This window comes from Labeo rohita, chromosome 4, assembly GCF_022985175.1.
Source record: "Labeo rohita strain BAU-BD-2019 chromosome 4, IGBB_LRoh.1.0, whole genome shotgun sequence".
Taxonomy (NCBI): domain Eukaryota; kingdom Metazoa; phylum Chordata; class Actinopteri; order Cypriniformes; family Cyprinidae; genus Labeo; species Labeo rohita.
The window spans coordinates 44,221,729-44,245,924 of record NC_066872.1 but is presented as its reverse complement, the minus strand read 5'-3'; the positions used below and the strand labels follow the sequence as shown (position 1 = coordinate 44,245,924).

At 37.2% G+C, this 24,196-nt stretch overlaps 1 protein-coding gene across 2 annotated transcripts in view; it reads right to left on the bottom strand.

Annotated features, from left to right (window-relative positions):
- The window catches only part of pde3a (phosphodiesterase 3A, cGMP-inhibited), a 98,859-nt gene extending 75,319 nt beyond the window's left edge, over positions 1 to 23,540 (bottom strand). The window contains exon 1 of one of the 2 annotated variants that reach the window (XM_051107703.1): positions 22,014 to 23,540. In XM_051107703.1, the coding sequence (XP_050963660.1) occupies positions 22,014 to 22,799 (786 nt within the window). In that variant the 5' untranslated portion in view covers positions 22,800 to 23,540. The remainder of the gene's footprint in view (positions 1 to 22,013) is intronic. The other variant, XM_051107704.1, reaches the window with a different exon arrangement.
- Between the last annotated feature and the right edge of the window lie 656 nt (positions 23,541 to 24,196).

Below are 24,196 nucleotides of genomic sequence, written 5' to 3'. Positions count from 1 at the left end.
AAATGAACATTCAGAATGTTCACTTGTAAACAACGTTCTCAAAATGTTAGCACAAAAAACATTGTTGATGCTTTGTTCATGGAAGTATTTTATGTGTAATGTTTTAGTTGGATGTTCATCTAATGCTTTTTAAACATAAAAAAATAAATAAATCAAAATATGTTGGACAAACATCTAACTAAAATGTTTCTGAAAAAAAACCTTCCATGAACAATGCATCAAAAATGTTTTTGTGTGAACATTTTCAGAATGTTATTAAATCCTACTGTACGTTCCAACCTACTATATTCGACGAATGTTCTATTAACAAAAACATGTTTTAAGAATGTTTCACTAAATTCCTGTTAGTAATTGTTTTTTTGTGTTCTTGGTTATCCAAATGGAATGTTGGAATGTTACATTTTATAATTTTGCAAACATTACTGCAGCGTTACTTTTGAATGTTTCCTAAATGTTCTGAAAGACAGTAGTAATGTTTAATAAACGTTTGATGAACATCGAAGTAAAACAACACAGATAAATAAAACTTCCATGAATGACGTATCAATAATGTTTTTGCTCTAACATTTTAAGAACATTAAGTCCTGCTGTATGTAACGTTCGATGAATGTTAACAAAAATATGTTCTAAGAACGTTTTGCTAAATTCCTATTAAGTTACAAAAACATTATTTCTGAAGGTTCTCAATGTTCAAAATGTCCAGTTTTTTAAATTTTAAGTTTTTTTTTATGTAAGGTTTTTTTTTTATGTTCTTTGTTATCCAAATGGAATGTTGGAATGTTACATTTTATAATTCTGCAAACATTGCTGCAGTGTTACTTTTGAATGTTCCCTAAATGTCCTGAAAGACGGTAGTAATGTTTGAAAAATGTTTGATGAACATCTAAGTAAAACAATACAGATAAATAAAACTTCCATGAATGATGCATCAATGTTTTTGAGCTAACATTTTGGGAACGTTATAAAAAAACCTGATCGGTACGAACAAAAATATGTTTTAAGAATGATTAGCTTACGTTCCCAATTTATTTCCAAATGATCTCTTAATGTTCAATACATCCAGTTTTTTTTTTATGTTTTTTTTTTAAGGGAACATTCTATTTTAGAATTTTGCGAACATTAGAACATTACTTTTCAATTTCTGAAGATTCTAAAACAAGTAGCAAGTAGTATGTTTTAAAAAAAAAAACCTTCAACATCCAACTAAATAAAAAAAAAACATCCATGAATGATGTATAAATAATGTTTTTTGTGGTATATAGAAAATATAACAGATCTGGTATTTAATAATGCTCTCAAAATTTTAATACAATGTTTTAATTAAATGTTCGTCTAACTCCTACTGTCTACTACTGTCTAGTTTCAGAGCGTTCAGAGAACATCCAAAAGTAACGTTCCAATAATGTTTACAAAATGATAAATGCAATGTTCCCTTAATATATCGTCTCTGCTTGCATAAGCAAGAAAAAAATCTGAATGTTAAGAGAACATTCCGAAATAGTGTTTTCATAACTTAATGGGAATGTTAGCAAAACATTCTTAAATCATATTGTTGTTAGCTGGCATCTGATCAGCATGATGAGTCGAAGCCAAAACAGCGTGGTATAGTTGCGCAGGCTGTGCCGGACGGCCATTCCTGAGGCCTCCTGTATTCCCGCTCTCTCTCCTTAGCCAATTTGCTAAGTGGAGCGTTTCTCCCCGCACTAACGGCACGCTGCTGTTAACTTACACACACGGCTCTCGCTTCCATTAACGTCAGACTGAATCACGTCGTGAGCGTCAGAGCTCGTGTACGCGGCATGTATTAGCAGACGCGCTGTGCTCCGTGATTGACGCCACCCAAAGCTACGGATCACTGCGAGAAGAACCAGACACAGATGCTGAATTTCACGGAACGATATTGATTATTTAAGAAGCGCGTGACGTGTCTAAGTGATGTAAACTGCAGCCTTGCTGAGAGATATGAATGATTTATAATTCTTCATGGAAAAAGATGAAAAAGAAAAAAACTCCAGTTTTCATCATCTATAATCCACACGATTTCTATTTCAAATAAATGCTGTTCTTTTGAACATTCTATTCATCAAAGAATCCTGAAACTAAAATGTATCACAGATGTATCGCACAAAAATATCAGAATGATTTCTGAAGGATCATGTAGCACTAGAGTGATGATGCTGAAAATTCAGCTTTGTATCATAGGAATAAATTATATTTTCTAACATATTCAAACAGAAAATAGTTATAGTAAATTGCAAAAATATTTCATAATTTCACTACAGTTTCTGGTGAGCAGAACAGCACGTTCCCTGGATATTCCAGTAAACTGAATATTATTTCACAAATGACAATTTTTTTTATTATTACGTTCTTGACGGACGCAAACCAAAAAATCAAATTACTCGTAAAAACAAAAGAAAGACGCAAAAACAGCTTAAAGGCAGGACTACAAACAAAGAGTGTTTTCTGCTGGAGAGATGAACTCCCTTTGACGTGGATTGCAACTTTGCAGATGTTTTACATGCACAAACACACTAAAGGAAAGGCACAATAGGTGCCCTTTAAGTTGAGCCCCAGATGACTTTGCAGGGAGTATCTCATCGACTCATGACGCAAACGCAGAGATGCGGTTATGATGAAAGCCAGCTGTGGCTCCTACAGTTTCCCCAGCATACAGCGACTAGATACGTTGGCGTTCATGTTGTGCTCTGTACGATCGGATCTCGCTTTGACTGTAAGGTTAACGCCAATGTTTTCTTTTGGTCAGGGCAGCCAGTTCCCGACCACAGCGTCGGGTTGCCCCAAGAATCGCCATGACCGAGTTACACTTACATTACGGTACGTTTTAGCGTGTATTTAGAGTCTGACGGAGCAGAACAGTTTGGCCCGTCCGTATCGATGCTAGATGCTAGAAAGCAGGCGGCTTTCCAGGACTCGAGGCGGGCAGAACCGCAGACCGCGGGTGGGACGGACCCGACGGAGGTTAATGGAGGTTGTGTGCTGTTTTGGGCCGGAGCCGCTACGAGCAGCGTGTTTCCCTGTCCGTTACAGTACACAGCCCTGATTGCAGCTTCTGTGCGGATCTCATGGGGAAAAACAAACCCACGTAACAGCAGCGTGATCCACGTGAGGCTTGTTCTGAGCGACTGGCGCTCTTGTAGCCATCACTCTGACAATGTACACACATCTGTACTCCGCATGTGCTTCCAGGAGAGGAAAAAACGGGTGAATTATGTTCACGAGGGGTCACATTTTTGGCCACGCTTTAAACATGAGTTCCCAGCTTAAGACAGTCGTATAAATCCATACCAATCGGAGAATATCATGTACCGATACTTACTTCAAACAAAAGGAGGATGTTTGTGCACAGGTGAAAAAAACAAACGAAAGCCGAGAGCTCTCGTAATTCATTCACAACAAAACATTTCCATGCGAATGCCATGAGTCAGGGCTTATCGTTCACACACGCTGAGACGAGGGGATTTGAAAGACGAAATCCTATTTTAACCTACTTCCCACAAATCACGTTTCAACAACAGAATGAGGGAATACAAATAGAAAATATGCCATAAGTGCAGCTGTGAATCTGTGAATGGTGCAAGCTGCTTTTAAAGTCAAAATGAAATCAGAATTCGGCCTATTTACTTCTAAAAAGCATGTTTTGTGTTCAGTACAGGTTAACAATGCAAAAAGGCCTGCACACTATAAGAGGAAAAGAAGCAAAATCACCAAACGTGAGATAAAGAGTGATTGTTTCTTCATCAGAACAGATTTGGAGAAATGTAGCATTTCATCACTTGCTCAACAATGCAGTAAATGGGTGCCGTCAGAATGAGAGTCCAAACAGCTGATAAAAACATCATAATAATCCACAAGTAATCCACACCACTCCAGTCCATCAGTTAACATCTTCTGGAGTGAAAAGCTGCATGTTTGTATAAAAAAAGATTCAACATTAAAATATATTTACACAGTGACTTCTGGCCAAAATATAAATTCCTAATCCATAATACAACTTCCTCCAGTGATAAAGTCCATGTCATGTTGTCAACTCACATCAAAATCCACTGACATATTTGTTTAGAAATGTTTTGGGTTGTAAACAATGTTTGATTTGTGCAGATTTCTCTTCTGATTCAGACCAGATGACTTTTTCCACTGCAAAAAAAAAAAAAAACAATATTATAGATTATGGACTCTTAGCTGGAAACGACAGTTTGGAGTTAAAATCGGATTTGTTTCTTACAAGCACACAACTTTTGGCTTCACATTAATTTATGGTTTATTGTGATGTTTTTATCAGCTGTTTGGACTCTCATTCTGACGGCACCCATTCACTGCAGAGGATCCATTGGTGAGCAAGTGATATAATGCTGCATTTCTCCAAATCCGTCGGAGGCTTTCATAAATATTTAGTTTATATGTAGATTTATGTTTTAACTAAGTATAATGATAACAAAAAAAAAAAAATTGTAGTACATAAGTTGCAATTTATTGCTACTGCAAGTTGTAACTCTCATTCATAGTCTTTTTTCATACTGAAATGCGTCACAAAATGGGATGCAAATGAAGATTTATGTCAAAAAGATGCAGGAAAAATCAGTGTCAGCAAGAACAACAAACAAGCCACAAAAAAGTTAATTTCCTAGAACGAAGGGGAATCGTTTCTAAGTAAAATATGCGCCCGGTGCCTTCCTTACCACAACAACCTAATCCAATAAGAGACTTTGTGGTGGACGAGAGCGAGAGAGAGAGAAAGACAGCGAGAGAGTGCTTAGTGCTGAATGGACAGTCCTGAGAGTGAATGGGGATATCATGCCCAGCGGCCCATTCTGACATTAACACAGGCCCTTATGTACCCTGAGAGCCCGGCTAATGATACGATCCCAGCGCTGCCAAACAGAACCACTGGGGCTCTCAGAGGTGTGTGTGTGTGTGTTTACATCGCTTTAATGGCTCCAACCAGCGTCATACACTCACTGCACCCTCTCATCTGTGACACAGATGAGCACTTTCAGAGAAATCCATTTTCCAATGTATGTGTTTATACACAGTTACTCTATTAGAGAGAAAGGGGTAAAATAAACATCACAATAAAGCACGACGAAAGCAAGAAAGCTACTTTTACTCCACTATGTAACTATGTTCAGAATGCAATACTGTATAACATACAGTACCAAATGCTGGATTCCGTGTTTTTCTGTTTACTATTTATTAGGGATGCACCAAAATTAAAATTCTGAGCCGAAACCAAAAATTCTGAAAACTGAAACTGAAAATGCTTTTACATTTTTTATTTTATTAAATAATATTAAATAATTTTGTAACTCAATAATTTTAATGATACTACTGAATTGAAATTATATTATATTTATATTAAATATCAATATATTATTTTTATGCATGTGAGCGGAGCATAGCATCACAACATTTTGGTGCATCCCTACCATTTATTATTCTTACTAAATGCAATAAATGAAGCCACATTTATTTATATAGTGCTTTATACAATACAGATTGTTTTAAAGTTACAGCAACTACTAGATTTCCCCATACTTGCAAAATTGATTACATTACGAATTGCAAACATTTTTTCATTAAATATGCATGAATTTGCATACATTTCCAGAAGAGAAATCTGAATGCTGGATAAAATCAGGTTAAGATATATATATATTTTTAATATGTTGACATATTAGAGTTTATGAGATTTTTAAATCCATTTTATCACTCCATTAATCAATGTCAACAGTTAGAGAAAAAAAAAAAAAAGTTCTTTATGTTTTTAGGAAAAAAATGCTGAATAAAATTAGGATAATTATATATGAAGAAAATATACACAAATATATATAAAGATGAAAACTGAAAACTGTAATTTTTTAAAAAGTAATATTTAGGGTTTTTATCTATTCTGTTTACTACTTGGGTATGTGAAACACCATGCCATATGCAATGTTCCCACATTCAAACAATTCATTTCCACGACCTTTCCAGATGTTTGTGGTTACTGGATAAGGATTTTCAACAGATCATTTTGATTCAGACTCATTTACTAACTACTTGGAATAAGCCATGCATTTCAGCTGTATAGCTTGAGATGAAGCTTTACATATTTATATTACGCATTTATACATTTTTTCTGCATAAACACATACACAAGAAAGGGCAATAAAATGCTGCAAAGAACAGTATTCACTACGGAGATTTTCACTTTATTGAAGTCTGTGCATGCATAAAATCAGCAAATTAACCAGCAAATAGATATAAAATAATAAAATAAATGAATTAAATGTTAAAAATTGTGGTTGATATTATCAGATGGAAACAAAATGTCAAGCTGAGCACATTGCATTGTGAGATTTAAGTAAATATATTAGGTCATAAACTGCTATGCATACAGACAATTAGTATGCACACTTTATAGTGCAGCAAGCGAAGGAATAGCATGCGATTCTGCACTATCCTCTTCACACGCACTGTTTACAGGCACACACAGCAGAGACGAGTCCATTAGCCCTTGTGATCAGGGACAACGGTTGCACAAAGTCTCGTGACAGTCATTAGCGCCGACCGGAGAGCAAGAACACCTGGACACATCTGTTCATCAACAGCACAAACCCTGAGAGAAGCTTTCCAGTTCACCCCACAAACCAGCGCGAGCAGGATCTGCTCTGTTTATTTGACAAAGCCGTCTGCCGTACGGCCTGCCTGGTTTGTTTGAAATGTCAGACGTGCTGCTTTGCAGGTTGGGGTCGAGAGACGGCCTGGTTCAGCACTCCGAGGATGACACAAGACGCATGAAGGAATAGATGGAGAGCGACTGAGGGAGGAACGAATGGAAGTGATTTGAGGAATCATTCACAGAAATGGTGCAGGACGAGTTACATGACAAAGTTTAATATCAACCAAAAGTATAAGCATTATTAATAGTAATAATTGACAAGAAGCTTTGATAAACTTAAAGTCGTTTTGTTTAATTCCTCTTGCCGTGGTGACAAAAATAGCTCCCATGTGTTTTTCAGGGCCAATGCTGATACCGATTATTATGGATCAAATAGACCGATAACCGATATTTTGAACCGATATATACATGTCTGGTGCAAAAATGAAAATTTATGTAAAAATTAAGAATAACAAGGGCTCCAACAAAACTTTCTTTAAATGCTTTTAAATTATTTTATGGGCAAATCAGTTTTAAAAATGCTTAATATCGGCTCCAATAATCGGCCATGACGATAATCAGTCAAACCCTACGATTAACTATAGTATTTGTGCAGAAACTAACGTTATTACAGACTAAAATCACATTGTAGGTGGTATACCGTTCAAAAGTCCAGAGTTTTTGACAGAAGTCTCTTACGCTCAGCAAGGCTGCATTTATTTGATCAAAAAAACAGTAAAAATTGTGAAATATTATTACAATTTAAAATAACCATTTTCCATCTGAAAATATTTTAATATTGAATTTATTTCTGTGATCAAAGCTGAATTTTCAGCATCAATACTCTAGTCTTCAGTATCACATGATCATTCAGAAATCATTCCAATGTGCTGATTTGCTGCTGAAGAAACATTTCTGATTCTGATCAGTGTTGAAAACAGTTGTGCTGCTTCATATTTTTGTGGAAACTGTAATACATTTGACTTTTCAAGAAACTTAGATGAATAGAAAGAGTTTTGTTTGAAATAAAAATCTTTTGTAACATTATAAATGGATACAAATAGATCATATATTCAATGGTACAGTGAACTGATCACATCAAACTCTGAAGATGTCATTAAAGATGAAAAGCAATGCAATTGCCAGCGTTACATAAAAGCAAGTGATTAAAACGGGCTTGGGTCAGGATGGGTTTTGGGTGGTTTGGTGCAGGACAGATGAGGACAATGTCTCTATTTGTACGAATGACTTTAGCATTTAGTCAATCAGTCTCACAGAACTGACCCTCATCCGATAGGTCGACCTCCCTCCCTGCCGAAGCGTCCCGTTATGCAACGGCGAGACATAAGAGCAGGATGGCAGCTAAGGTCCTTTCCACTGCTGCCACAGTTGAAGTGCCAGCTGTCACATGAGTGCCAGGCAGGCATCGGGAACGGAACGCCATTTACTCGCTCGCTCTTCTCATCTAGTCTATCTTTACTGTTACATAATGGTGAACTGAGGGTGTTATGTACGGGAGAACGAGGGTGACTAGTAATCAAATTGAACTAAATGATTAAAGGGTTAATTACTAATTAGTGACCTGTAAAGTTTTAACATTTTTTAAAAAATAGACTCTTCTGCGCACCTAAAGATTTTTAATGTTTTTTTTTTTAAAAGAAGTCTCTTCTGCTCACCCATTCATTTAGTTTAGCAGTAATATTGTGAAATAATCTATATCTATCTATATCTATCTCTATATCTATATCTATATATATAAAACATTTTCAACATAATAATAAATGTTTTTGAGCAGCAAATCAGAATATTAGAATGTTTTTTGAAGGATCATATGACTGGAGTAATGATGCTAAAAATTCAGCTTTGACATTTCAAAATGTATTCATATAGAAAAGAGTTATTTTAAATAGTAAAAATATTTAAAAAATTTACTTTTTTTGCTGTACTTTGGATCAAATAAATGTAGGCTTGACGAGCAGAAGAGACTTCTTTAAAAAAAAAAAAATTACAAATCTTACTGTTCAAAAACTTAGTAGTGTAGGCTGCATTTTTTTAATAAAAAAAATATAGAAAAAAAAAGTTAATATTGTGAAATATTATTACTATTTAAAATACCTGTTTACTATGTGAATATATTTTAAAATGTAATTTATTCCTGTGATGCAACACAAAATTTTCAGCAGCCATTACTCCTTTCTTTTAGGATTCTTTGCTGAATAGAAAGTTAAAATGTTTTTATTGGCACTTTTGATCTATTTAATGCATTTTATATAGTAGTAAATATATAAAAGTATATAATAAAGAAAAGTATGTCAAATATTATTATTACTGAATGGGACATGTCACTTTCTGCCAGTATGGGTGGCGCTTATTGAAAAGCATAAATACAGCAGTTACATACATTATTAGGCTTCATATAGAGGTAAGCTGAAAAGTAAATGCTATTGAAACTTTTCTGAAGACGGTCAGTTCCCTTCAGGTGTACATTTATATAGCTGCATCTTCACAACTGCAAATTTTGTAGTTAGTTGACGAGTTTTCAAATAGTTAAGTGCTAAACACATCAATTTACCAAACTAAGATCAAACATCTGGACCCACGTTTGTCAAAGTACCTGAAAACAAAAGACTTAGTACACACCTCTCTCTTTAAGGATCAGGATAACCCCTCCAGATATGATATGAATGACTAAAGAGGACATTCCTGTGCGCTACCTAGTAAGTTTACGTCAGAAAAGCCATTCATACAGAGCTAATTATGTTATGCAAACATCAAAATGCAATAGTTTACACTATAACAAAACTGTTCTGAAGTCATAACATAGTACTGTGCATGGAACTTTGTGAAAATAAATAAATGTATTTTAGGTTTTTTAGCAAAAATGTAGATAAATGCACATTTCCAATGAGCCAATGTTGACCAATTCACATGCTGAACTGTACACACACTTAAAAGTACTATGGTATTACCACATTTTGGTACCATGGTAGTTTGATCTACCCTGGAGTACCATGAAAACACACCAGTTCTGACAATCAGCGATTGTAAAATGTCTACATTTCCAATAAATAAATATTCTCACTGGTTTTACTGTCCTCTTCCTAAGGAACTGATGTTTTTGGACAAAATTTGGCTGGAAACGTCCAACTCTCAATGCTTAGGAAGACGTAGGAGTGTTTCTTTCAGGTCCTGTACAGATGGATCACATCTGTGAAGGAAGCACAGAACCCCTGCATGCCCTCTTTCTCTCTATCTTCACTTTCTCCTCTTGCTTTTTTCCTTTACTCCCTCCCAGTGAGAAGAACAGGAAGAGATGTGGCATAAAAATCCCTATAATTTTTTTAATCGCCTCCAATGAAATTGTTAAAGCAGCATGACGGCGAACTAAGCAAACACATAAATGGCTTTATCCATGTGGGTCCGCGAAACAATTCCGCACATTACAGCGGCGCGCATGTGCACACGCTCACACATAAACAACCGCTAAGTGTGCTTAACGTTTTAAAGCATGGCACTCATTGAGAATAAAAACAGTGTTGTCTTTGTTTCTGCTATAATGTCTTCAGTGTTTAGTAGATGTATCTTTACTATCTGTTAAATGTCAAGCAGAAACAAGCCTTGAGAGAAACGTTAAACAAACAGAACGATTTGTACAACCGTCTTCCAATACATATCAAAACATCACTTAGTTTATGTAAAATTAGGTTAGAGAAGCCACAAAAAGCTAACACGAAATCTGTCCCAGAAAATACATTAGCATTATGAGAAAAGAGTGATTTAAAGTTTAAACAGCCCGATTTCAATGCCAGTACGGCTACAGAAGCTACACCTTCAGTTATGTGAACATTTTGTTATACTGTTACTCAGTAGCATAGCTGTAGCTTAGCATTTTACAAAACAGTGAGCTTTTCTAGTAACAATTTCAACAATTATCTGTACCTTACTGTAGGACTAGCTTGTAGCTTATGAAGTTGTTATGTTGCAATGAAACGGAAGTAGCAACAGATCTTTTCTTCTGTATTGTGATATGAAAACTTAGTGCAGAACTTGGTTCTGTGTGGTGTTTGTTGATTGGATGTTGAGATGTGGGTGTGGCAGTCAACAGTGAATGGGCGGGGTTTAAATACTGCTGCATGCTATAGATAATGGTTTATTGAAAAAAAATTTAGGGTGGGACTTGGTTCTACGTAGTGGTTGTTGATTGGATGTTGAGATGTGGGCGTGGCACTCAAAAGTGGAGGGGTGGGGTTTTAAAAGCTACTTAATGCTAGAGTGCTGTAGTTTACTTTAGGAGTAGCTTATAGCTTAGTACGTTTTAACGTCGCAATGGTGCTAAAGTAGCGACAGATCTTTTGTTCCATATTGTGATGTACATCAGGTAAATATAAGAAAAAAAAATGTAAGGACTTGCTTCTTTGTAGCTGTTTTTGATTGGGATTTTTCGATGTGGGCGTGGCACTCATGAGTGGAGGGGTGGGGTTTAAATGCTACTGCATGTTACAGTGCTGTCTGTACTTTACTTTGAGATTAGCTTGTAGCTTAGAAAGTTTTAATGTTGCAATAAAGCTAAAGTAATGCAGATTTGGAATCTTTTCTTCCGTATTGTGATGTACATCTTCATGTAATTGTTAGAAAAAAATGTAGAGACTTGGTTCTATGCAACGGTTGACTGGATGTTGAGATGTGGGTGTGGCACTCATTAGTGGAGGGGTGGGGTTTAAATGTCGCAATGGTGCTAAAGTAGCGACAGATCTTTTCTTCCAAATTATGATGTATATCACGTGTAATTATTAGAAAAAAAGATGTAGGGACTTCTAAGCAGTTGTTGATTGGAGGGGCGGGGTTTAAATGCTACAGCATGCCATTAATTACGAATGATCAGAAAAAATGTACACTGAAACTTTTCGATGTAGTTGTGTTTGACTGGATGTTCAGATGTGAAAAGTGAAGGAGCGGGGTTTAAAAGCTACTTCATTTACTTTAGGATTAGCCTGTATCTTAGTAACTTTTAATGGTGCAATGAAACGTAACTAGCGACAGATCTTTTCTTCCATATTGTGATTGGAGGGTAACAGATTATCGAGAAAAAATGGAAGGGTGGACTTGGTTCTATGTAGCGGGTGTTTATTGGATGCTGAGGTGTGGGTGTGGCACTTAACAGCAGAAGGGCGTGGCTTAAGTGGAGTAGATAATTAGAGAAGACATTTTTGATATGTCAAAACATTGATGTTTATAATCAGATCCATTACATGCACTTAGAAAAAAAAAAAGTTTCATTTTATGCTGACTTCCTTCCCCTATTGCACCAGATCTTTGCACTTTTTGTGTTTTCACTGTGATCACAGTCGGATTTAGCAGCGGTGGGCAAAGATCAGCAGCGGTTCTCACGGTACCTGTCAAACTCCTGACGCAAACCAGGAGGCGATTTCTCACGCAAGCTCTGACGGTGGACCTGTGACTGCACGGCTTCACATTGTTAAGCGAGTTACACGCTTAACCCGGCTAACGAGCGTCCGAAAAACACTTCCAGCTGTAACGGTCACACAATTGCGCAAGCAATTATCTGATAGGCAAAACACACGCAGACAGAACCATCAAGATCGGTGTTGGCAGCTAAGGTGCGAGCTGCAGCAACATGTCAACTAAGCAACTTTGTGTGTTTCTTGGCTGCAGTTAAAATCTTCCAGCTGCCGTTTCATTGTTTCCTCTGAGAAGCCGGTGGTAAAACGAAACGCCGGCTGTTATCAAAGCCTCACAAAATGCTTTTGCGTCAGGAGTCCCCTCAGGACACGTAGGGGGTTCGAATGCAGAGTTCGCTGTGATAACACTGAACTCAAGCATCGTGATTCCCACCCTTACTGATAAAGTTATTAGTCACTATTACTGAGGTAAATTCACACGGATTTATGACGCTTTCCCAGAAACTCACAAACACGGACAAGATTGTTGTCCTCTGATTCATGCTATCAGATGCTACTAATTATTTAGAAGCTGAACATTCATCAAACTCTTCCTACTTTAAAGTCTTCCTACTTTAAAAAAGTTAAAAATTAAAGTAAAAAAAATAAATTAATTAAAAAAAAATTATATATATATATATATATATATATTTAAATAAACGAAATATTTAACAATAAAAATAATTGTTAAATTAATTGCACTAAATTAAATTAAATTGACAGCCCTAATTACAATGAATCCAGAAGTCTTGGGAAAATTTCGCTTTATCAATATTGTTCAACACTACTTTGTTTGTCAACCTGTGTGTATTTTTGAGCAAACGTTCTATAAACTGTCCAGAGCAACTCTGCTTCCCACTAATTCAAATATACTTAGAAAAGGCAAACCGTCCCTCAAATACGTAAACCGTAGCGCGAGAACGAGCGAGAGAGACGGTCTGACAAACAGACAGATGTACAGACGCCGTTTTTGTCGACGACTGGCTCAGCTCTGAAACTTCCCCCCATCACTACACCATCTGCCATCCATATTTTCGAAACTAAAACACGCCACTGAGTGAGTTAACAAGACAGGCCTTGTCTGGGGCCGGCCGCTCATCTGGGCAGCAGTGGGGGAGCTCCTGGAGTGAGGTGCGCTGGGGCCCGGCCAGCCCAGGTTAAAATAACACGCCACCTCTCAGCAGCTGAAATACATGTGACAAACACACACCCACTGAGAACACTAGTGAGTGCGCACAAGGACTGGGACATAGAAAAAAAAAACTTTTTTGGGTGACTCAATTTATATTTGCCAAATATTTATGCATTTTCTTTTAAATGTTTTTTGTTGTTGTTGTCAGATGTAAAAATCTTTATTTTATGTAACCGTTGTCAAAACTGTTGTCAAATAGATCTTTGGTAACACTTCAGCATAGGGAACAATTCTCACTATTAATTAGTTATTTATTAGCATGCCTATTATTAACATATTGGCTGTTTATTAATACTTATAAAGCACCTATTCTGCATGACCATATCCAAAACCTACCCAATACCTGAACTTAACAACTACCTCACAACCTATTAATTACAAATAAGGAATTTATTAAGGCAAACGCCGTAATAGCGAGATCTGAACCTTAAAATAAAGTGTGCCCAAATCTTTAATTAAATCTGAATAAGTAATGTTTTTAAAAAAAAAAAAAGTAGATATAAATAACTAAAAAATAAACAAAACAAAACAAAAAAAAAAAAAATTAATTTATATAAAACATGTAATAATATTTTAAAACATTTAATATAAAATAATAATACTTAATTGTTTTAATTTATATAATAATAATTTTATAAATAATTTAAAAATCATTTAAAATAATTAATTTAAAATAATAAACAGTAAATAATATACATAATTAGATGTCTTTAAGTAGTAATCTGGATCAGTAATATTTACTTAGTAAAAAAAAATAGAGTAGTTAACTATAAATTAAAATAATATTAAATAATTAAACTTTATAAGTAAGTATTTATAAGTATATGAGTAAAATAATAGCAACACATAATTAGATGTAAAAACTGGATTTGTAATGTTTAATTAGTAAAAAGAGTAGTTAACAACAACTTTAAAATAAAATAACATTTAATAATGTAATAATTTAAATGTCTACACATCAGTAAATAATAGCCATATATAATTAGTAAACTGGACTAGTAATGTTTAACTAGTAAAAAAAAAATAGTTAAAAACAACAGAATGTAATATTTAATCATTTTAATTTATATGCATCAATAAAACCACACATAGTAAATAATAACAACAATGTATAATTAGTAAAAAATTTAATTAGTAAACTAGACTAGTAATGTTTAATTAGTAAAAAACAGTAGGTAAAAATAACAAATGCATATAAATTAAAATGACTCATTAAAATAATACACTGTAAATAACTGCAATACGTAAATAGACGTAAAATCTTAATGATTAATTTGTTTAAAAAAAGAGAGAGCAGTTAAATATAACCATTAAAAAAATAAATGTTTATTTATGCATTTAAATAATTAAAAAAAAAATTATGCATATAATAATTAGCTTCTTTTGTTTTATGAAAACGTTTATATATATATATATAAAAAAACTGAATGATGCAAACAGATTCAATCAATTCACTGAAACAGTCTGATTCAAAGTATGATTCAACTGATTCGCAGAAATGAATCAAACCGTAATGCCATTTTTGCATGTTTGCACGTGACAACGTTGCTTGATTTTATAATCACCCACAACAGCATTAGAAATATTTTGTGAATATTCAGCGTGCATCGCCCAGCCACAGAAAAGACCGTCGTCCTCACTTTTTGGCCTCTCATGTACTGTAATAAGCGACTTTGTCAAAAACACTAAATTTCCAGAAGCCTTTGAACAGCTTGTATTCTCATGACACACTTTTACAGCAGCTCGAGGTTTCTGGCGTGTCCGGCCTGCAGCTCATTTGGATTGACATATGTAGAACAGTTAATGTCATTTGGGTTTTTTTCTCTCGCTCGCTCCGTTTGCGCCAGCTGCGCACCTGGTTCGGATCGAAGCGGGGAGAAACGCTGCAGTTCTTCCTCGCTTGTTTGGAAAGAGTCAAACTGCTAGCATTTTTAAAATGGATGAGGTTTTTGGCAGCCGCCCGCCCCGGCAAGACAGCTGAGGCTACACATTCCAGGCCTGGCACGGTCCGGCTGGACGCGAGGCCTCTTACAAGCAAAATACAGCGCGCCGGCCCCCGGTCGACGTCAAAGATCCCTCTGTCTGCTGCAGCGGCGCAGACGAGACCAATTAGAGCGAGAGGGAGCGAAGAAGCGTAGACGCGGGCCTGCAGGAAGGAAAACAACCCTCAGCGTGTCGAGTGCTCTGGTGTAGATTAAAAATCTCTCAGCCTGGCTACTGCAGGTCGGGGCAGAACCGCGAGGGATGGCGCACGGTCCACTTCAGACAGGAAACCATTACCTTCAGGCCACATCGTCTGCTTTAAGTGAGCTTTTTTTTTTTCGTTGCTTTAAGAGGTTTATCATCGACCCTGGCCGACAGAAAAGTCCCACCTACTAACCTCGTATCTCCGGCGGGCTGCATGGGAAAAGGACCCCCTTAAAAAACAAAAAAAGCCCATGGCACAGAAACATACTCCTGGTCTCTATGGATCTCCATTTGCGTCATCCCTCAAATAGCTCCTCGCACACCCTTTCTTCTCCTCTAGAAATCTAATACATTATCCGCTCCTCCATCACAAAAGAAACAGAAACATCTTACATTCTCAGGCCACTAAAAACGCCACTGTTTTTCTACTTCTGGGGAGGAACGACAGCAGGGGAGGACCCTGCATTTAATCATCCGGAGACCAAAGATGTGACGAAAGCGGCAAATGCATTCTCTTTTAAGTCGGCTTGAATCCAAATTAGACCTTTTCTTACTTTCCTAATGCATTTTGGTGATTTTTGACCAAAGAAATTGTACGTTTTGGTTTATTGGAATGGTACGAAACTTGGTAAAGGTTTTGGCATTTAAAAAATCATAGCCATTATTTTACAAAAAGCTGAATGGTCCTGAAAAAACTCATCATGGTTAAAAATGACCACTTTGGAAATGAATGCGAAACGAATTTCATCTAGCGGTAACATTTGGTACGACTCCTAATCTGATTTTTTGCGACACAAATTGATGGCTTTGATGTTCTTGCAGCTTTAGAGTAAAACAACAGACACAGATTTGATATAAAGTTTAAAAATAGAACTTTTGTGCATTTTTCATAAACTTCTTACACTTCTACAGCAATAATCTGAAGTGACAAAACTCCAAAGCATTCAGGATTCATGACAGTTTAAGTTAGAAATTAAATGATCAGGTCTATATGCTGGTAAAAAAATGGTAAATGGATTACAACTATTGCAGAAATATAATTTATACCATAAAATATTAAATAAAAATATTACTGAACTAAAATAACGTTTTTGACCAGCATGCAAGGAGCACCAGAGTGTTACTGCATTTACTGCATGTAAATAAAAAAAACATCAACCAATAAAATTGATCATTTTTACTTTTCCTTGGTTCCCAGAAGCAGATGTAAAACTGTAAGCCCAAAGTACGCATTTTCTCTGAATGTGCAAGACTTCCGATTCATTAGCTGCTATAGGTATAAAAAAAAAGTTGTTAGATTTACAATGTTAATAACTGTGGAAACACATCATCACAGTCAGTGAAAAAGGTCCATTCCTTCACTACATGATTTCTCATTAAATATCCTGCTACACTTCAAAATACGTCACGTTACTGAAGTAAAATGGGTTGCTTCTGCACCCGACATGCCTGAAGATGAGGTGTTGGGCCGCTCAAGCAAACACAGCAGTGTTTTTGACGAACTAGAGAGCCAGTGTTTACACTTATTCACACGTCAACCTACAGTATAAACGGCTTCAGCCTAATGCACACTTTAAGACAAAAGCTGTGCTTTTATATTCAATATATGCCACAAAATGTCCTAGGACTGTAGTCAACTTGCAAGCGCACTATTGAGACATGCACTGAATAACTGTTATAGCAAAATTTAAAAATTTGAAATCACAATTAGAAAAAGAACAAGAATTCTAAACTGGACACGTAGGTGCTTGACTTTTGAATTTTTGAAATTTTGGATTTTTGCACGAAGTTTTGAAGGTATGTTTTCAGGACTACGTAAAGAACATATAAGCAATAAATTACAGGGAACATGATATGTCAATATGTTCTCTAAATGTAAATAAGCCACACTTCAAAGTTCAAAAATATAGCTTCCAAAAGATCTCCATTCATGTTTAATTCATTTTAGCAAAAAAAGCTTAACTTTTACTGTAGCTTTGGCACAAAACCGCTGTTCTTCCTCAGTATTTTTGTCTTTAAATTTTCCAAAAAACTTAAAATAGATGCAAAGGTAACATATAATTAAAAATTTTTGTTTTCTGATAAACTGATCATAATGAAGTGAATTTATCATTAAAAAGGTCAAATATATATATATGAAAAATCAAGTTTTTATACCCCAGTGACATATTCGTTCTTGTTTTGAGCACAAACGTACTGTTGTAGGTGATTCATTTTGCATCTCAAGCAAATGCATCTTGATTTAATGGTGTTTAGCATATCTGCATTGGAAAACAAGACAGAAATCCGCCACAAAGGCAAAAATCCTCACATTTTTTGCATAGCATGCAACACTAATGCCATGACTTACTGAATGCAGGACTTTCTGCTCCAATTCTAAGACCTTAATTTTGGAATTAAGACTTTGTAAGATCCACAGAAACACTGAATAAACTGGGACAGGAGAAAGTATTTGAACTCTGAAAAAATGACTCACTTCCCCTTTAAGAGCAGATTTAAATACTCCAGGCTCTGCCCAGAGGCTCCGGCTCACGGCGAAACAGCTTTTCCAGGCAGCCCTGGGCTAATCGCAATTCAGTGACCCGCTAAAGGCTACTAAAGGCTCCACGCGGTGAGGTGTTTGAGTTGAAACGGCTCCTCGTGCCATTAAATGGGGGTTTTCCACGAACACCGTCCTCTGGAGACCTGTGCTTAAACGCAGGCATATGAAGTGAGCTATGGCTCAGCTTACCACCCAAAAACACTCTCTTAATAACCTTCAATCATCTAGAGCACTAGTTAACTTGAGAACCAACCGTTTGAACTATCATCACTGTATCAGTTCACTGTATGGTTCATGAATTACACATCGGGACACGTTTATTAAAATTCCAACTCCACATAAGGTCATTCAAGTCTATAGAAAGACAAGTGGGCGAAGACGTTTCAGCCTGGTTCTCAGTCCATTTGAAGAACGTTACGTAACTCACTTCACACAGCGATGTTCATAATGGCAATGATTTTCTGTCCGTCACTGAAAGCGCCCAGGGCATGTGCTCTACTGAGTGGACGACAGATAATGGTCACAGCCGCTCTGAGCTCACTTCCTGTTTATGAACCAACCACCCAAATGAAAAGACTTACTAATGCGAGTTTGATGCACGGTAGTACCTTTTGGGTCTCAACTGTGGTAGATTTGCGTAAGTAACGTTTAACAATTACATCTGGTTTTGCTGAAGCTCAAAGAGTAGAGTGTGGCGATAAACAACAGCTAATAGTTTGGACTAGTGCACAGTGAGCTTTATCTTAACAATGCACTACATTTGAAAAATGTACTGAAAAAACCTTTGCAGCACCAACATGCTCAGGAAAAAAGGTACAAAAGCTATCACAAGGATGGTATCCTTTCAAAAGGTACACCTTTATACCTTATTTACTCCTAAAGGATGCATTTTAGTACCTTAAAGGTACATATTAGTACCTAAAGTGTACAAATCAGCACCTAATATTAACTTTTGAAAAGGTACCTCCCCTGTTACAGCTTTTGTGAAAGTGAAGGTCATGGCATTGGTTTCCAGGAAATTTACTATAAAATCGAAAGCTAAATGAATAAACGAATACATGTAAATGTATGCTTTTTTTTAAACCAAAATTACTTGCATTGCATTTTATCAGTTCATGCATTTCATCAGGAATCAAACTCATGACCTTGATGCTTTGCTCGGCAGTCTGAGATACAGAAACACTCATTAAATGTGAGCTACTTTGAACTACATAATGTACATCAGTGGCCAAAAGTGAAGTCGGGCCCAGGAAAATTGATATCTTTGCCCTTTATGCAAACATACTGATGTTATTTTCTAAGCATATTGCGTAGTTGGAGTGTAAAACATTTGCATCAGCATTTCAATTGTTTCATTCGTGATAATACATGAGAGTGGCCACTAACCAAATGCTTTTTCAAAGTTTTAAATAAAGACTACTGGAAGAAAATATTACAAGAAAATATCATTTCAGTCTTTGTACTGGAAAATGTAATGTTTAATTCAATGCTACTTGCCATTTCTATGTGAAATTTACAAGCAGTTTCTGAGTAAAAAATTTTTCAAACTACATTTTTTTTTCAGGTGCACAAGGGAGAACCAATAAAATATTAATAACTGATTATATTGTAGTCAATTTAGGTTGCCCCTTTTGCCAAAGTTTTAAAGTTTATTGTTTTTATTTTCTCAGGAAAGCATGTTGCTCATATTTTGATGGTTTGATTAAACTTGCAGGGTCATTAAAAGCAAATACTGTGCAAATGTCCCCTCCAGACATCACTTTTGGGCACTACTGCAGCTTGGTAATAAAAAAACCTCATGTTTTACTGTGTTATTGAAGTATTTGTTTACTATGAAAACTTCACAGACTAGCATTTGTCTTCAGATGGACTGCAAGAGATTCACAGAAAGCAAGCAGCTTTTTAAACGTGATTTACCGGGAGTTGGGATGCTATGAGAAATGCATTTATCCACCTCCAGTTTTCTGCAAAAGTGTGAGACTTCTGATTCAAAAGCTGCAGGTATAGCTATAGGGTAATACTTAAGTGCAGTAAATGGTAAAAGAACATGCACTACAAACCAGTGTGTTTATGATTATGATGATATATTACAATAATGTGATAACAAATATCTGTTTGTAATATCAAGCAGCGTAACGGACTGTTTTTGTATGCCAATGACACTGGAAGTCTCGCAAATTCAAGTTACATTAAAAATAAGATTGCAACGATGTCAGGAGCATGCGAAGATTCAAATTAACGTCACCAATACGTGATCGCATCCGTGTTTTCATACCAGTTGCAAACTAAAACCAGAGTTCACGGCCCTGACGCAGAAAACCGCTTTCACACCAACCGAACTCTGACGTCAAACAGAGAGCAAAAGCTCGTCTTCGGGCACGTGGTGTGCTCTGTTCTGTGTGGCCCATTAAGACACACAGGTTATTGTCAGAGGGGCAGACAGCCAGGACGACATGAACAGCGCAGGGGTCACACGCTGGTATGTTTACACAGCCAGACCACACAGATAAAACAACTGCACATAAACCGCTATAGGAACTAATATCACTCCAGACATCACACATGTGCACCAGGTGTGTGTGTTACAGAACATGGAAAACACAGGCAGGAGTCTGTGTTCTTTTCCATTTCACAAGTGGTGCACCGACAGCGCATTGATTCGTCACAAATTTTGTTCCTTTTAAGGTTCCCCTAGGCAAAAGGTCCCTAATGCATTAATAATGCGGTCACTAGAGGGCGCAAACTAAATAGCAGCAAAAACTCTGTGAAAACACTTAAAATCCAGTTGGAATAGCAATGGAAGAAAAATTTGATTCATACAAAATTCATCCATTGTTACAGTGCAAAACATGTCACTTCATTTACATTCCCTACAGAATTTAATGCAGGATTTAATCTTATCTTCACACAAATGAGACAAGCAAATGTGACTTCAATATTTGCAATTTAACACCATGCTTATTTGAACGTATTATTTATTTATTATAACGGGAGATAACCATTTTGTGTATTTTGCTAGTGGTGTAATAGCAGGGTTTATCCTAACAATGCACTAAACATAAAAAAAAATTAATATGTTATAATTATATATAGTATATTCAAAATATATATATGTTATTATATTTTTTCATTTTATTCAAATTGCAAAAAGCTTCGATGACCAAAAATGCACCAAAATAAGGTGAGCGATCATGTTATGTTCTTACTGTACATGCAGTCAAATTCCATGTCATTCCTTTGACAAGCCAAATCGTGCAACACACAATCTTCCTGAGTGTATGTGCAAAAAAATACCTCTAATATGTACAAACACACATAAACACTAACTTTAGTTTCAAATAAACTCCATGCTTTCGCAATCCAGCTGTGCAGAAATCTCTACTGTAGTCCACATGCATGATAGTTGCACGAAATAAAACGCAATGCATGTCAGCACAGCTGTACAATCAAAAACACACCTAATAGAGTACAAGAGGTCAAAGTTCACTGCTTTAGCCACCAGCTTTTCCTGTTGACATTATGTCATACGTGACATCTAAGAATGCATGCTTGAGCGAAAGCGTTCCAAGTATCCAAGTAAGTGGCAGGACAAACACTGGGAAAACACAAGCGACCAGACAGAACTATATTTTTATAGAAAGATTTATGATGGTATAATAAACACAAGGCATTATGGTATTATAAGTCCTCGCTACAGCAATAAGTGCATGCGGTTCACTGGCATCACTACTATAATTTATGCAAACAAACACGTGTGACCTATTTTTTCATTAACATGATCAAAAGCAACACTAAGACAGTCGTGTTGTTAAACAAGCCACTGATTCAAAAGCAAAACAGCCTAAAAAGTGTTTAAAGCGCGTCCCGACGCGGCAATAACAATGTCACGTTTCAATCCGCTAAGACGCGAACGGTTCCAATAATAAAGCGACGCGCCATCGCTCCGATTGTCGTTCAGTAAAGAGCCCGTACCTGGTCTCTCTGCAAGCAGGGCAGCGACGTCCTCCTGTGAGACTTGCTCCTGGGCTGGCCGTGCTGTGCCATGTCTGACGAGACTACGGAGCTGGACCTCCTGCGCCTCTTAAATACCGGAATATCTCCCCTCGATCCCTCCCGGTGTGCTGCGCCCTGCTCCGGCAGCAGCCTGTCCGCATACCTCGCCAGCAGGACCCCCAGCACCCCGAGCAGGTACGCCAGGTAGGGTCTCCAGCTGGCGCGCACCTTCTGCAGCGAGAGCAGCGATAGGGTCCTGATGATGCTGATGAAGAGGAGCACGGAGATGCCCTGACCCAGCCGCACCACCATGAGCGCCCCGCTGGCCAGGCAGGCGAGCAGCACCAGCGCGGTGGCCGTGAACGAGTAGAGCTGCTGCGCATCCAACAGCGACTGCGCCGCCGCTTCGCCCAGATGGCACACGGTGAGCAGGAACACGGCCGTGCGGATGAGCACCCCGCAGCGCAGCAGATACACACCCACCCAGAAGAAGGCACACACGAGCGTGAAGACGGGCGAGAGCAGCTGCCACACGAGCTCCACGAGCGTCACCAAGTGCGAGCCGGAGTGCGCGTGTGCGCGCTCCGCGTCCCAGTCCGCGGACTGAGCGAGCAGCGCGAGCAGCACGGACAGCGAGGCGACGCACACGGCCGACGAGAGGCTCCTACGGCTCCACACGAGAGCCAAGCACGAGTGCCAGCAGTCCTGCTCCACGGGAGTGACACAAGTGCGCACATAGCCGTTGCGCACGGATTCCAGTGCCATCGGTCACGGGAGAGCACGCGTACGCGCTCACGCACACACGCATTAATGCGCAGAGCCGCTGTTCCTTCTCAAGTGAGCCAGTCACTCTCGGACTGGGAGACCTCAACGCATCCTCCTCGAAGTCAAGGTGAAAAGCGGAGAAAAGCGGAGAAAAGCGAGCCCCTTGTCTTGGCGATGCGTAAAATCCCCCATCGATCCAGGAATTCCTGATGTTTCTAGGCCACCACCATCATCATCACCATCAGTGATCTCTCTCTCTTTCTCTCTCTCTCGGATTATTCCCCCTCTCGGATCATTTTCACGCGTGGAAACTCTCGCTTCACAAAGATTTCCGTGACTTTTGGATCGCGTTGGCGCGAGGCGGTCCTTAAACAGGGAAAGCGCGCTGTGCTCCGTATCGACAGGGAGACGGCGATCCCGATCAGATCCGATTCAAGCATCAGTCGCTTGATTTATCGATTTCGGCTGCTCGCGTCCGCGTGCTTTCTTCCCTCTTTCATTCTTATAACTCACCTACGTCGACGTCATCGTCAGGACCTCTCTGTGTGTAGGGTCCGTTTAACTGGCGGGAAATACATTTTGCACATTCGAAAAACTAAATGAATAACACACTAAATTCAGATGGCACTGCCTGTACCTGATGTGACCCCTAAAAATCGTTTGAATGTAGCTGTACAGTAAAATTTTTTTTAGTACATTAAACTAAAAATCACCATTCCCTACGATGTCGAACAGAATACAAATTCAAAAATACAAGTCACTATTTGGGTTTTCACACTTGGTCATTTTGTTTTACTGACTTTCCTTTAACAACAGTGTTTTAACAGATTTAATTAGGAATGTGGCCATTTCTCTAAATAACTACATAAATATTATTACTACTCATAATTTATGATTGCTCAGGTATTAGATTAGATTTGTGTTAAAAGTTATCTGGTACCAATAACATTGTTTTATTAATTTAATTCATTTTTATATAGACTTATTTGATCTTTTTTATCTTACTTTTTCCATATTTGGTATTGTTTTTTGCTGATTTTTCTCTTGCAGTATAGTTCATTAACATCCATTTCTTTAAATAAATAAATTAATAATATATATTCTTTTAATTATTATTACTCCCAGTTGTTATTATTATTGCTGAGATGATGGATTAGATTATATTTCTGTAAAAAGTTCATTTATTAGCACCAGATATAAAGAACATTATTTATTTATTTATTTATTTTTATATTTATCTGATTTTATCTCACTTTTTCCATCTCTGGTATTGGTTTTTGCTGATTTTTCTCTTGCAGTATAGTTCATTAACATCCATTTCTTTAAATAAATTAATTAATAATATATATTTTTAATTGTTATTATTATTGCTGAGATGATGGATTTTATCTGATTTT